Genomic DNA, 14585 nt, shown 5'->3' with positions numbered 1-14585 from the left:
TTCACAAATTATCGATAAAATGAAACATTAGATAGCCATTGCTTTGAAGATGTAGGCTAACTGTTATAGAGACATCCCATAAAAAGAACATTCCCTCGAATGCTCCATTTGGTAAATGAATAATTAAAAGTTTTCATGGAAATAGCCAGAGCCTGAGTAAATAGTACATTATTATTAGTGATTTTGGCAAATGGCTATTAATATGTGAGTAGTAATGGACTAAAGGACTGACCAGGCTGTGAAATAGATAGGGAGCAATGAAAAGTGCTGGATCCTGAGAAGTGTTGGGCTGTGCACCATTAAAGCTGTGGCAAGGTCCATCTTGAACTTGCTCTTTGGGCACTTCCTATATTTTTTAGTGCGCTGAATATTGTGTGTCCCATTTGGCGACCTCATAACAGCTGTGGATAGTCTTTCTCTCTAAACATGTGTATTCATTGGGTTTTCTTCTGCATATAAATGCATTCTCTGGCCATTTTGAAGGATGTGCCTGCTACACTGTTTCATTAAACTGCCGCGTTATCGGGTAATTGTTTAAACATAATGCCATAGCACTATCAAAAGGAAAGGTGAACTAATGGCATTTGCAAATGTCAGGGATTATCTTAACACTTTTATTATAGTTTATAAAAAGTAGGTTCAGGGCATTCCATGGCAATTATTTCCACAGAAATTGGTTATTTAAATAAATTGCTAATTATCTGGATATGACAGTATTGAAAACCCTGCTAATGAGTTATTTGATAAGCGTAGCTTATGGTGGCCACCTACAGGTTGGAGAGAGAAAGAACATATAGAATAATTGCAGTCAGAAGGAATGCAATGCAAATGAATTGTGTATAACCTGCACATTTCCCTGGACTGTTTGCAAATGCAGATGATATATATATAAAGTACTTTGATCACCAGTACTAGACAGCATACACGTTATGCAGAAAATGTCTTAACAAAGAATTATGTTTTCTGTGGTTTTTTCCTAATCCCCAAACTTTCTTATCTAGTTACTTCCTGCAGCATTGGATTGATCATCTACAATGCCTGAACTTTCACAGACCAATTCCCTTATGTAATGCTTTTTCACCCAAGTCTGGTATTTGCTGTCATCGGCTTCTTTTGTCATTAGCTTTGTTAATTTTAACAGTCAGGGAGACAGCAATATCAGCTGTCTTCCAATAATGTATTTACAGAGGGAGAGAGGGTGACGTTGCTTAGATTTTGGGGGTTTATTTTGTTTAGCAGCACAGACTTCATCAGGAATTTATTAATAAAAACAATGTATCAGCTAATTTTTCTTTGTAACATTTAGGCTCTGTGGTTTAAATCTGATATTAAATTTGTAAAGAAGAACTGCAGTATAATATATAATGCAAATTAAAAATTAATTTTACTTTACAATGAACAGAATGGGAAGAATTATGACCCAAATTCATTTTTATTCCATCTAGTAACCATAGATACAAAAATTTGCTTTTAAGTCATCTACTAACCAAAGGTATGAGAGTTTGCTTTCCTTTTAAATCTGTTTCTTTTGTTGATAAAGAGTTTGATAAAGATCATTCAGACTGTTTCAAGATTCAGGCTCAGTATTACCAGTCTGAATTGATTCACCTCAGTTCTGTTGGCTGTTTTTTAATGGACCCGGATCATCTTACCTAAAGGCCTATTTAGAGCTGCTGCAAATATGTGTTAAAGACTTTAAACTACCACGTTGGTGCAATATATTGCAAGTGAGAATGTAGCCCAGTATTCAAGACTTCTGAGGCTGTTTTTTTCCCCATTGGTGGATCACTGGGATCAAGAAGATCTGAATTGTTTCTGCTAGGATCTTCCAAAGCTGCTGGGTTGCTTGAAGCTTAGCACCAGGCTTCTCCTTGAAGAAGGCGTTAAGTTTGGCTCTCAAGCCTCAATCTAGTAAATGTTTTTGGTGCTTGACAAGATCGAGTCCTCTGGGCACTTCAAGGACTTATGAAGTCATCATAAAACATGTGTCTTCTGGCATTGGTAAAGGGTCTTTTACTTCCTAAGGAAAGATAAACAATCAAACAAATAAGTAGGTATGATACTTCTCATTGGTTTGTCATCAGTCTGCTATCCTCAGAGGACAAGGGCAGCTCCGCCTACCTGCGCTGATCAGGGAGAGGCATTTGATTGATGTATGTTCTGCTTCTCCTTCATGTTGTATATTGCCTATTGGATTGCTTTGACTGCAGTCCCTGATAGTCACAAAAAATCTAACTTTTTTAAAAAAAAAAAAAAAGAAAAGAAAAAAAAAGAAAACCAAAACTCTTTGTTTTAAGGCAAAAAAAAGGTCAGGGACTTTTTGCATCATATAATTATTTCATTGTTTAAATCTTTATATAATAACAAGTATTTGTTCCATAATTAATGCGAGACTTGAAAGAGTAGTTTTCAACATGGAGTAGCATGTCATCTCCACCAGATATTTTTCTGTCTGTCTTTCATTTTCAAATCTCACTCCCCTGCTTGAGGTCTGGATAAATGGACTTTGTTTATTAAATCATTATTTTACAGCAAGGTAGATGATAGCCACATCTAGCATCTGCTAGCAGCTGTAATGCTACTATCAAGAGAGTACCATATCAGCAGTTTCCCCAGCTACGGGTGCTTAACTAGTGGAATTACAGGTCCCAACATGTCAAAGTATGTGGTAGATGCTTATTTTTTAGCACGTGAGCTGTCTTTCAAATGCATGCTGGATTTGGACCTCAGCTTCTTAAATACCATTGGATTTATCAGACAACATTCTGCAAATTCCCACTGCTACTTACAGCTCTTCTAAAATTTGGCATTAAATCTCCTTTATTTCAACCTTTTAAAAACTCCTCCACAAATCTCTGTAATGGCATTTATTACCTTCCTGTGGTACTCATAGGAAAATGCAAGAAAATAGAGACTCTAGGTCAAATTCAATGCTCATTTGCTTTTTTTTATTATTTGCCTTTTTTTTTAAATAGCTTGGCATCACTATGGTTTGTATTCTTTCTTTTTTTTTTTTTTTTTGGCTTTAATCTGGAAAGTTGTTTCACCATTTCATTAGGCAGTAGGATCTCTATCACAAGTAAATCACATTGTATTCCAGACCAGCAGCTTTTGTTACAGAAGGGGAAGCTTCTGAACTGTTGATCAAGAAATGCACGAGAGAATGGCTGCACCTTCTGATGTGCTTGTTCCATATTCTGTAGGCTAAAGAAAAAAATGCTGAGATGAATAGTAACACCTCAGTCAACCCTCTGATTGTCATTAGAGCCATTTGTTTAATCCTATCGGAAACACTCCTGAAATGTTTTTAAATTCATTTGGGTGAATTACAGATGAATGGAATACTTTTGTGATCATACAAATTTATCACTAACTTACTAATCACCAAATGTAAGTAATAACTTGTATTATGAATATCAAGTGCAGCTAGTACTAAAAAGTACCTATGTTCCATAATAAATTCTAAGTCTCATTGCCATCTCTGCTAGGCTTCATCAAATCATATGCTTGATTTCTTTGGGCTGAATGAAGGCCTTTCTGATTACCTATTGTGCTGAAACCTTAAATAAACTGTCATTTGCTCCTTTTCCTCTACTGACCATTGTACAGAGACAGTCATTTAAGTGAGAAGGTGGCTAATTTAATCAGACTGAGGAAAGGAACAATTATATTCTGGAAATATTTTCTTGTGGAACTCTTTGCTACAAGATATCATTAAGGTCAAGGGTCTATAAGGCTTAAAAACTGATTGAATGCAAACTCTCAGAGTTACACTGGGGTTAAAAGAATATAAACCTTCATGCCTCAAGGCAGATGTCAGTTTTTAACTCATGCAGATTGGGAAGAAATTTCCCTCTAGCCACATGATTTCAGAGTTACCAGCATCTGTATTCTTTCACCTTTCTAAAAAATAACTACCTCATCACAGTGAGATTCTGGAACAGCTGTGTCAGTGCCTGAAAGCAATATAGCAAGTCTTGATGCCTACCTGTAGCCTCAATTTCAAACACTGAATATTTGAAGAATTTCATGAACTAGTGTTTTTTGATGAGATTATTTTCAATGGTTTTGGCTGTGTAGTGTATGTCTTGGCATGTATGCCCTCTGAAAGGCTTTATAAATAAATCTGTGAGAGCAAACAGCATGGTTCCATTTTTTTTGTCTCAAGTCTTTCTCTAAGACTGGACCATCAATTCTGTCGTAATATTTGCTCTTTGGACACTAGCAGTAATCCTCTTTCAGAGAATCATTCTGTTCCTTTCAAACGCGTTACAATTGATCTAGCTCAAATGATGACAAATACTTATTAGTGTCCTGTGGAAAGTTCCTGTTCGGCTCCAGCTCCTTTCTGTGATCTGTTCTGGTGTGATCTTAGATTCTTTAAGGCAGTTTTGGTGAGATTTCTAATTTTTATGAGCCGGGCTCTAGTTTTCACCAAAACACACTGATAGTGCATCTTGGCTTAGGCTGTCCATTTATGCAAATGAAAGTTTATACCCTGAAAACATTATATCTCTATGTAGTCTCTGCTAAATAAGCAAGAAGTATCTGTGTAAAGCCTGTGAGCAGTCCTGGTCCCTAACATGGGCATGGAAGAACATCTGGTGTGTCTTGATGGCAGGTGGAAGAGTCTGTCTGATCAGATAGCGAGTCTTCTGTTCTGTCTCTGCTCAGGTGCAGAGATCAGCTATTGAAGAAGGAGGAGGTGTTGTATTAAGTATACAATGAGAAGGTGTCTCTCCTGAGGCAGCAGAAGTTGTCGTTGCCCAAGAAGATAATTTTGTGCTGAATCCAGAGCAGGTGTCAATAGAGACTGGTTAGCTGAGCTTTTGGGTGTGAATGTGTTTAATACTGATGGGCCAGGGTCTCCTGTGAATTCAGTGTTGTGTGTCAGTGAGGGGCAGTAGAATGTTGCAAAAGGCAATGTGAGCTGAAGACAGAGTATTTTTAATGGTTAAGACAAACCAAATTTCAGTTTTCTGTAATGGAAAATTGCCTTGAAAAAACAGCTCCTTGACAAAGTGACAGTGCAGCTGTCCTATTTAAAGCAAAACATGACAGGTTTTGTGACCTGAACTTGTGTGGGATCATTCTCCTCATTGACCCTTCCAGCTAGACTGGGGAGGTCTTAGCTGAGGCATAAGCAAGGAAGAGGCTCTTTCTAGAGAGCAGAATCCTGAGCCGGCAGTAGGTCCTCCATGGAGACCAGTAAAACTCTGCCTGAGAGGAAGCACTGATGAGGACACTGGAGGGAGGGTAGGTGCTGGGCTCAGTGAGACAGGGCTGCTTGAAAAAAGCAATTTATCCTTTACTAAAGACTTTCTTAGATTAAAAATCCAGCCAGCAGACTGCAATACTTCTGTATCAGAAAGCGTAGAGAAAGAATGGCAACACAGCTTGTTTGGGTTGAAGAAGTTTTGTCTGAAGGAGGTGAGGATGTTGGTCAGGCATCTAAGCAGAGGTGTGATGAAGAAGCAGCTACTGTGTCCACATGGGCTCTTTTCCCTTTCCCTTTCTCTTCCTAATTGTGGTTTCTTCTTCCTCTTTCTTTGTTCATTACATTGGTTTTATTTCTTTCTTCCCTTTTGGTTATTTGCTCTTGCAGAAGGTCAAAGCTTTAAAGATTATAAAAATACCCATGGCGGGTGTTCAGAAGTATTTAATGTCATCGTATTTCCCCAAGTTACCTAATATAGTACAAAAAAAAAAAAAAAAAGTACTAGCACTTCCTTGCGTAGGTTGACAGCCAGCCAGTTCCTCTGGGAGCCATGTGTCCCTCACTTACACTACTGTATTGTTGTCCAATGATAGCATAAAATTATCCTAAAGGTTCTCTAAATTAAGTAGAAATTTTAAGAATACAGGAGTTATCTAGAGAAATCACAACTAGCCTAAAAAAATAAATAACTGAAAGTGTCAGCTGTCTATGCTATCCATCATTTAATGAGCAGCATCTGTATGCATATTTTAAATACTTGCATACCATCAATTGGATATAGCCAAAGCAGATGCATTGCAGACACAGTGTATTGAGATTTTAATCATAATTCCTCTAAATGTAGCAGGGAGTTGTCTGATTCAACCTCTATATACCATTTGAAAATGCAAGCTCCACTCTTGGAGATACAACCATAAATGAATATACTTTATTCTTTTGAGCTTCTATCGTGTTAATAGTTAAAGGGGGCTTACTTAAAGGATTATCCAAATCTACAAACATCCAAAGGGGAAACATATTAAATAATATATGAAATGTCAAGTGCAGTGAAATGGCACTTTTAAACAATTTTTAGTCAGGCATAAATAAATGAGATGTTCCCTCTTACTTGGACAATGTCTATGTTCAAAAAATCAACCTGATTCTTTGTGTAGAAACATAGATCTCTTTGTCTACAGTGTACTGTGTGGTGAAGTATTGCTTTCTGTCTCAGACATTGTTAGTCTTTGTTTTGAGCATCAGCTAAAATCTTCAAGCCAGCTTTGCAATGTTTATCCAAATGTTTCTTTGTTTTTCTTTATTTCAGCCAAATTAATAATACTTTACAAGTATTGATACCACTTGAAACCCACTTGGTGTCAATTTATAAATGAATAGAGCCTCTGCATCTCAGAATTAGATGTTAGTTCCTGATGTTCCTACCATGACGGATGTGCAAATTACATAAGGGTGTGTTCTGATGTTGCTAACAAAATGTTCTGGTTTTCTGTAGGAAATGCTATTAGGCCCATCGCCCTCCGCGCAGTGTCTGCCATAGCCCGTGCTCTCCCAGGATTTCCCATCTTAGCAACTGGAGGCATCGATTCTGCTGAAAGTGGGCTCCAGTTTCTGCACAGTGGGGCCTCTGTTTTGCAGGTACCTTTTCTTTCTTTAAAACATTAAAATTAAAATAACTGTAATTAAAACCATAATGTATCTTCCTTTCAAACATTAGGATAGTAGGGGTTTTATACCATTGAAAGGAATTTTCATGCTTTTAGCTTCATGCTTCTTGCTAAGAGACATTCATTTCAGATGGAGGAGGAGTTTCCAAAAGAAGACTTTGGATGTCACAATATCAATCTGGGAAAAGGCTAGCCATGAGTATGTTATCACTTTTTTTCTCTGACCTATAGGATTTAAACTTTAAACACTCTCCCTTGTCATACAAACAAGGTTGACACACAGTTAAGCTTGAGCTATCTGATCTTCCTTTATTCTCGGTTTTTGTCTTCTGCAAAGAGCCTGTTCAAGGGGAGAGGGATTTCAAAGAGCACTACTTTGGTCCTACTGGGAGCCAGTTTAAAGTAACTCTTGTTTATCCAGGCATCTATGTTTATTAAGCATGTTTATTAAGCATGTTTATTGGAACAGGAGGTGCAGAGCTGTACCTCCTGCATATGGTGCTGGCATTGCAGCTCATTGCATTGGAAGGAGGTGTCAGACAATGCAGTAGTTGAGACTGTTTACATTGCCTGATGGGTTGTTTTGAGGTCCTGGCCAGACTGGCATGGTTAGTTAGTCACATCAGGGCACCATTGCAGCATATATGTTAGAATGGCTGATAAGGAGCAGGTGGTGGTTATGTTGTATTATTCCATTATATATTGTTACATTCTGGTAGTTACTCATCCCCTTATCTGTAGTTCCCATCATAGACAACAGCAGCTGTGGATCCTGTGGATATCGGCTTTGTGTCACTCCATGGGATAACTGGAGTGGTTTCATTCCCACAATTCACTTTGACATTAAAATTAGATTCAGTGTGACCATCCTTTCTGCACAGCAATGGTGACTGCTGAGATTAGTCATTTGTTTGCTATGTTTCAAAAAAAAAAATAGGCCAACTCAATGGTTTGGTTTGGTTGGGTTTTTTAATGTACATCAAAGTTAGGATCTCTGCGAGCTGAAGTGGAAGGCTACTGCTTCTTTACAGACTTACTATGTTTTTTAGATTTATTAATACCATTTCCTTTTTTTTTTTTTAGTTTGTATTAGAATGCTTCAAACTCTTCCCATGGACAGACAAAAGATCTACCTTTCTTACACAATGGTCTGAGAGCTTCTTCCATATAAATACTAAGTAACAGTACAGATTACAGAGCAGCATTTGTCTACAAAAACGTAGGATTGGCAAGGGAATGTTTTCATTGCTATAGATGCATTTCCTTTGTTATTGCTAATAGAGCTGCAGTTTTGATGGCTTTGTCTGTAACAATGTTACATGATCTGAACTACACAGAGTGGAATGATTTTCTGTTCTACGTCTGCTGTATCTGTTTCTGGATGATTAAAACCAAAGTTTTTTAATGTAATTTATGCACTTTTCCTTTATATACACTGTGTAGCTGTTTATTTTTTTATTATTTCTTTTCTTTTTTGTTGGTTTGCCAATGGTAATGGGAAATTCTGAAATATAATTTAATGCAGACATCCCAGTCAGTGCTCAAGAGAAAGAATATTGGATTTACAAAACATTAATTATTATTTTATTTTTAGTAATAATCAAGTTCTCTGGAACTGGCTTCCAGAAATTACTTGGATCTATACTGGTCTTCTGCCCTTTACCGAACAATTTCTCTTTTCAACAGATTTTTCCCAAAGATTGTGAAAAAACTCTTTTCTTATCCTTAGGCTTCACCAGTTTAACTTAAATCATCTCTAGAACTGATTTTAAACTCCTCTGGATCAAACCTATCCTCAGTTTGAGTGGCTTATTTCTGTTTCACTGAAGTAGGGAAGTCATTTAAACTAATCTGAGATAAATGGATTCTAAAGCTGCTGTGTAGGTAAGGGCCTGAACTAGTTCAATTACATTTATTTAAAAATAAGCCTTTAGTAAACTTCATGCAAGATTGTGAGTACAGGCCATAAGTCTTTCCATCATGTTGGGACAGGCAAATGGAAGGGAGAGGGAAACAAGTAATCTCTATAGACAGTCTTAAAAGAAATACACTTGACCGGCACTAGACTGAAACTTTTATTTGCTGCTCAGGCAAGATACATTGTGATAGACAGAAGAAGACAGCTTCCTCTTCATAGGTCATCTTTGGAATCTAATTACGATTATGAGAATTATTGCCATTGTTTTCCTTCTTAACAAGGTCATACAAATAGCCAGCTAATATACTTTTCCCTGAATTGCAGTCTCTCTCTCTCATATGTCCTTGGTATCAAATGCCCAGGTTGTTCCTCCTTCAACAGTCAAAACCTCTGTTGCTTATCGTAACAGCTTTGACAGTTCACTTCTGCTTTCTCAGTACCAAAATACAGAGCAAGTGCAGAATTTGGAGATAGCATCAAATAAAGTGATCTACTAAATGATTCAGTATATTAAGATTCACTACATAGCAAGTCCCTGAGTTAAGTAAGCAGAAGCTGGGACTGTACTGGGGGAATTACATATGCATCCCATAGCCTTATCTTAAGTATCTGATTTGGACAATGTTGGAGATGGTGCTGAATAGACACTTGGACTGATACAATACTGCGCATTTTGTGATCTTACTCCACATTTCCAAAACCACAAGGACACCTTATGACTGATCCAGAGGCAGAAAGCAAGCAGCCCGGGCTTTGGCGGTGCTGGAGTGAGCCCTGCGCTCAGCTGTGCCGAATGAGCAGTGGTCTCAAAACCTGGGAGTGGGTACTGCCACTGCTATCACTGCCCTGTTACACAGAATAGCGTGTGGATCTTTCCTCATTAGTATTTTAAAAGGGTAGGGAATGTCAGTTCATCCAGCATTAAATGCAGTCTCATACCGCTAAGCAGCACAGGTTGTATTGATCCATCCACAGAGCCCAGCTAGAGAGTCTGGGAGAGCAGCACTTGCATGGCCATTGGGCTTCCCTTCATTTGCCTACAGGAGAGTCCTGTGTCTTCTCTGCCATGAGAGGGTGATGTTCATGGGCTAAGATAATATGAAGGCTTTGTGTGAGTTGATTTAATTGCAGTGTGACATATCTCTTAGAGAAGAGGTTTATGAATAATAAATCTACCTCCATTAAAAGCAAGATCAGGTTTTCCTCTGCAGCTATTGCACCTACAATCAGTTCTCCATTATTTTTTCCAATTGCTTTTATTTGTAAAATGTGGGGATTTATTTTCCATTTACGAAATCATCATACACAGGAATGCAAGTCAGGAGTCAGGTGGTAAGCCATATTTTGATATATGCTACAACCACCTCAAGTGGTATTAAGCAGGTATATTATGGAATGGTTTGGGGAGAGAGTTTCAATATTCAAGGTGTGTTCTATCCCCTCCTTTAGAAGATGGAGGGCAACATCTTAGTGTCATTACTGGCAAAAAGGTCGTGTGTAGGAAAATTTTGCAGCAAGTATAGAAAACAAACTGGATCATTGTAGTCAGTAGTAGCTGGGATTAAAATTTTATACAGCAATTTAACAGAGCATTCTTCCACTTTATGGATTTCAGAAACAGTTGCAAAAAGACCCCACTTGTTTTTTAATTTTTCATTAAAAATGCTGAAACATTTCAATCATTCTTCAGCTGATCCATAGCACTGTACTTTTTTGTAACATACCCAAACCCACCAATCCCTTTTCAGTACAGGCATGAAATTAAAAAAAAAATAACAACTTTATTTATGGAGATAATCCTGCACTCATTTCATACCAAAAGCTCCAGAAATGTCTAGCTGCATCTTTCTGAGGTACAGTTCATTACTATAGGCTGCCAGTGAGGCTGAAGTATTTTTTTTTTAATTTAAGTAAGCTTTTTTTAAAGCCCCAATTTGTCAAAATAAGATGTATATCAGATTTTTTTGCATCTTTTGCATCATGTATGTGATTTACCATGTCACATTGATGGTTTGTTAGATTTTTGCAAGGCTTTGAAAGAGACATACATTTTTCAAAGTCATCTCGCTGTAGGAAATTAAAAATGGAGACACTTACAGAAAATTCCAGTGGAAAGAGAAAATGCATTATGGAAAAAGCAATAAAAGTGTAAAAATATTAAAGTAAAAATCACTTCACAGTAGCCTGTATGATTCAATTGTAGATCAATATTGTGTAGTTAATGCATTAGCAGTAGAGCATTAATTTGCAATTACCGCAGGTGATCTGATCCTCCGTGTTCTGTCCATTGACATAAATGACCTTTTGTTGAAAGAGATTCTGTAGTCATTATTTCTAGCAGATGTAACAAAAAAAAAGGTAGAACAAAGGGGTGCTTTCTAAAGTATACTTGTTTCATGGTAGAGTCTCTTAACATTATATTCTGGTATGGAATACTTTTGTTAATCCTGAATATTGGTCATCAACGTGTAAAGAATATGGGTTCCTTTTCAAACAAATTTATTTTCTTACAAAGTATGGAGGTCACATCTGTCCTCTGTTGCTCCAACATGGATGCCTGTAAGGCTCTCTACATAGCAACGATTTAAAATCCACCCATATAATGCTGCTTCCCAGCAGGGCAGCCTGTAGCTTTGCCCCGAGCCCTGTTTCAGACCCACCTTCACCCATATCCACCTCACACATGCCCTGGACAGGACGTAGTACCTTGCAGTCCTGTTCATATGGGCACTGTGCTCTTGTCCTCACTGTGTTGTATTCAGCCCATGCACCCCTGCTGCCTCCAGACCTTGCACCATGACCCTCCTCATCTCTCAGGCAAGGGAATATGGTGGGAATATACCTCACCTCAGAGGCAGAGCCACCATGATGCTGGATCTGCCCTGTGCCCTTCTCTCCTGCCCCACACCAGTTGTGTATGAGACACTGGGGATCTGAGGAAGAACAAAACCATTCTGGAAGTATGACAGCCCACGACAGGAAAGCAATAGTGATGTTTTTTGCCTCTGCAAGATAAAATCTCCCTCCAACACAGAACGCGGTTGTTTTTATGAGACTACTTGTGGTTTTTGTAACGTTTTCAAGGAGCATTCTTGTTGGTACCTCTTTGGAGCCAGGGTCTCAAGGGATTCAGGACAGTTTGATTATTACTTTTTCTTCAGCAGGCTTCTTACTGAAGCATTTAGCTGAGGGATTTTTATAACAGCAGGATGGCCCTTTGTGTGTGAATAAACAAGCTTTTCCATCACAAAATACTGGGACTTGAACTATGAGAGAGCATTGTTATTGTATTTGTGCAAATGTGAAACCCTGTGAGGAACCCTTCTACATGGTATAAAATGCCCTGGGTATCAGAAAATAAAAGCAAGGCTCTGAAAATATAATCACTGAAATGACAGGGAAAAAAAAAAAAATTCATAAACATTATGTCACGCCTTAATGTTTAGATGCTACCATTTTTTCCACTCCAATGTCAAAAAAAGACCTGCAAAAACCCAGGAAGTAAATGTATGCTGTAATAATTTATCATATTTTTCCCCGTTTTATTTTCTTTTAATTTTCATTAAGGACCGCGATGCAATTTCTCTATGTTTTTTTATGGCTACAGAACTACAAAGTAGAGAGCTGGTTCTCCATGCACTTAATTATTGTTCTTTTAAGCCCATCTCAGAGTCTGTTCAAGTCAGTGAAGACACTGATACTTAAGTGAGGACTAGATAAGGCCAAAAAATTCTCATCCAGGAATTATTGTTTATGCCATTTAATGGTATGGAGAGTGAAAAACTAAGAGATTGAAATCATGGGAGTGACAGAGCAGGGCAGTGATGGAGCAGGCCCTGTGTTTTACAATTCCAGGTTGTTTATACTGATGACACTTGGAAAAAATTTGTTTTGTCTTGCAATGCATAGCAGTGATTTTGAATGCAGAGGAAGGGCTCAGTATTCCCTTGTGTCTAATCTCAGCTCTGTGCAAGGAGGATGAAGTTGGGTGCATGGCTGCAAGTCTAAAACAACCACAGGGTGCCATCGGTGTGGCAGAGCAAGGCTGGGCTTCTCCTGCCTGGACTCACCAAGAGCCCACCCTTCCTCTGCCCCCAGCCCATCCTTACACCAGCACATGGGGGAACAGAGGCTGAAGGCTTTGCTTTGTGCCGGCTGGAGAGCGCTCCACAGGCGGATAAGCCTGAGAACAGTCATACTTCAGCACCAGCTGGACACCGTGAAGTTTCTGACACAGGCTGTGGCTCAGGGGGCAGAAGAACAAAACGTTTCTGTACAAAGCTGTCCATGATACAGAGAACTTAAGATGTTGGAGCTAATTCTTCTCTCGCCAATTAAATTGATGAGTGAAGAATAGATTGCTGGATGCAGTGGCAGGCCACCAAAATGATATGACACAAGATTGAAGGGATGGCTCTTTACATCCACCAACAATTTTAAGGAAAAAAAATACCACTTAAGGCAAAACCACTTTTCAGATGTAAGTCCTTTGATTGAGATAAATGTGGTCTCATGTAGAAATAGCAGGTTTTAGCCTGTATTCCCAAAGAAACTCTTGGTATGTGTTTGTATGTCCTTTTGAGTATCCTCAGTCACATTTGAGCTTTGTGGCCATTTTCACTGAAACTGGTCAGAAGATAGAAAGTATTTTGCTATTACAAGTTTTGAGAAAAGAAAAAAGTCAGGCAGAGGAGAGAGCGTACCTGCATTCCTTCACTGTAAGCGCAGGCGCACTATGAGCTTACCTTTATTAGACCTCTGAGAATCCACATGGGACAGCGCTGTTAGGACCGTGTCAGCCACAGGAAAGGCATTAATTGGCAGTCACACCTTATTAGACGTCAGAGAACACAACCAGGAGACACAGAGCTGCTGGAAGCCAGGTATCATTAGCTCCGCTGCTCACAGAGCTGCACACTTAAAAAAGTCTTCAATGGACGCAGCACTGAATGGAGTGGCCCTTCTCTGCAGAGCTGAAATTTACAGTACATGCAGAAACAAAAGAGGGAACAAAGTGCTGTTTGAACATGTCGACATAAAATCAAAAGAAAAACGAATGTGAAAGAGAGAGAAGAGTTGGGACGGGCATACTGAAGTGATCACTTCTGATAAACATTTCATTGTTTTCTCCTTTTTTCTTAGCTCCATTCTAATTACAGAAACTCAACCTGTTCTCCACTGTCTGTCTGTCTTTGCTAATTAAAAAAAGTCATTAGAGGACTGCCACACTTGCTCCATTACAGATGCTTGGGATGGAAATTGCTAATTGATAGTGAGAATTTTCTGTGAGAATTCCTTTTAATGGAAATTGGAATTTGTCAAACAAAAACAATCTAGAAAGTTTTTTGGTTATAGTTGGAAAAAAAATATCAATTTAGAACAGGTTTTCATTATTGATTTTTACTTTTATTATCTTGCCACTTTTAATGAAAAGTTGCAATATTCAGATCAGCACATTGTAAAGTTACAGGCTAAACTCTAAGCTAATGTTGCCTTTTATTTTGTGCAGTTTTGCAGTAGTTTTTCATTTTATTTGGAGCTGCTTAGGGGATTTATCTATTAGCTTTCCTTTATTTCTGCTCATTTCACCAGCTAGTAAATGAGGTCTGCATAGATAGGATTGTTATTTCATAAATTTGTAAGAATGAATTCAAGCTCATTCCATAACAATTGCTATTTGTCATTCTTATAATGGATTCTCATGCAAAGTAGGTTTAACTGTCACTGAATGGTAATAATTATTTAATAACAATTAGGTCTCAATTGAGCATCAGCTCAAATGCTG

The 14585-nt window shown here is 38.2% G+C and overlaps 1 protein-coding gene across 5 annotated transcripts in view; it reads left to right on the top strand.

The window, feature by feature from the left end:
• The window catches only part of DPYD (dihydropyrimidine dehydrogenase), a 368218-nt gene that overhangs the window by 290609 nt on the left and 63024 nt on the right, over nt 1–14585 (top strand). For all 5 annotated transcript variants that reach the window (XM_072867679.1, XM_072867677.1, XM_072867676.1 and 2 more), the window contains one exon: nt 6711–6853. In XM_072867679.1, the coding sequence (XP_072723780.1) occupies nt 6711–6853 (143 nt within the window). The remainder of the gene's footprint in view (nt 1–6710; nt 6854–14585) is intronic.

Source organism: Ciconia boyciana, chromosome 7, assembly GCF_034638445.1.
Source record: "Ciconia boyciana chromosome 7, ASM3463844v1, whole genome shotgun sequence".
Lineage (NCBI taxonomy): Eukaryota > Metazoa > Chordata > Aves > Ciconiiformes > Ciconiidae > Ciconia > Ciconia boyciana.
This window is presented reverse-complemented; position numbering and strand designations above follow the sequence as displayed.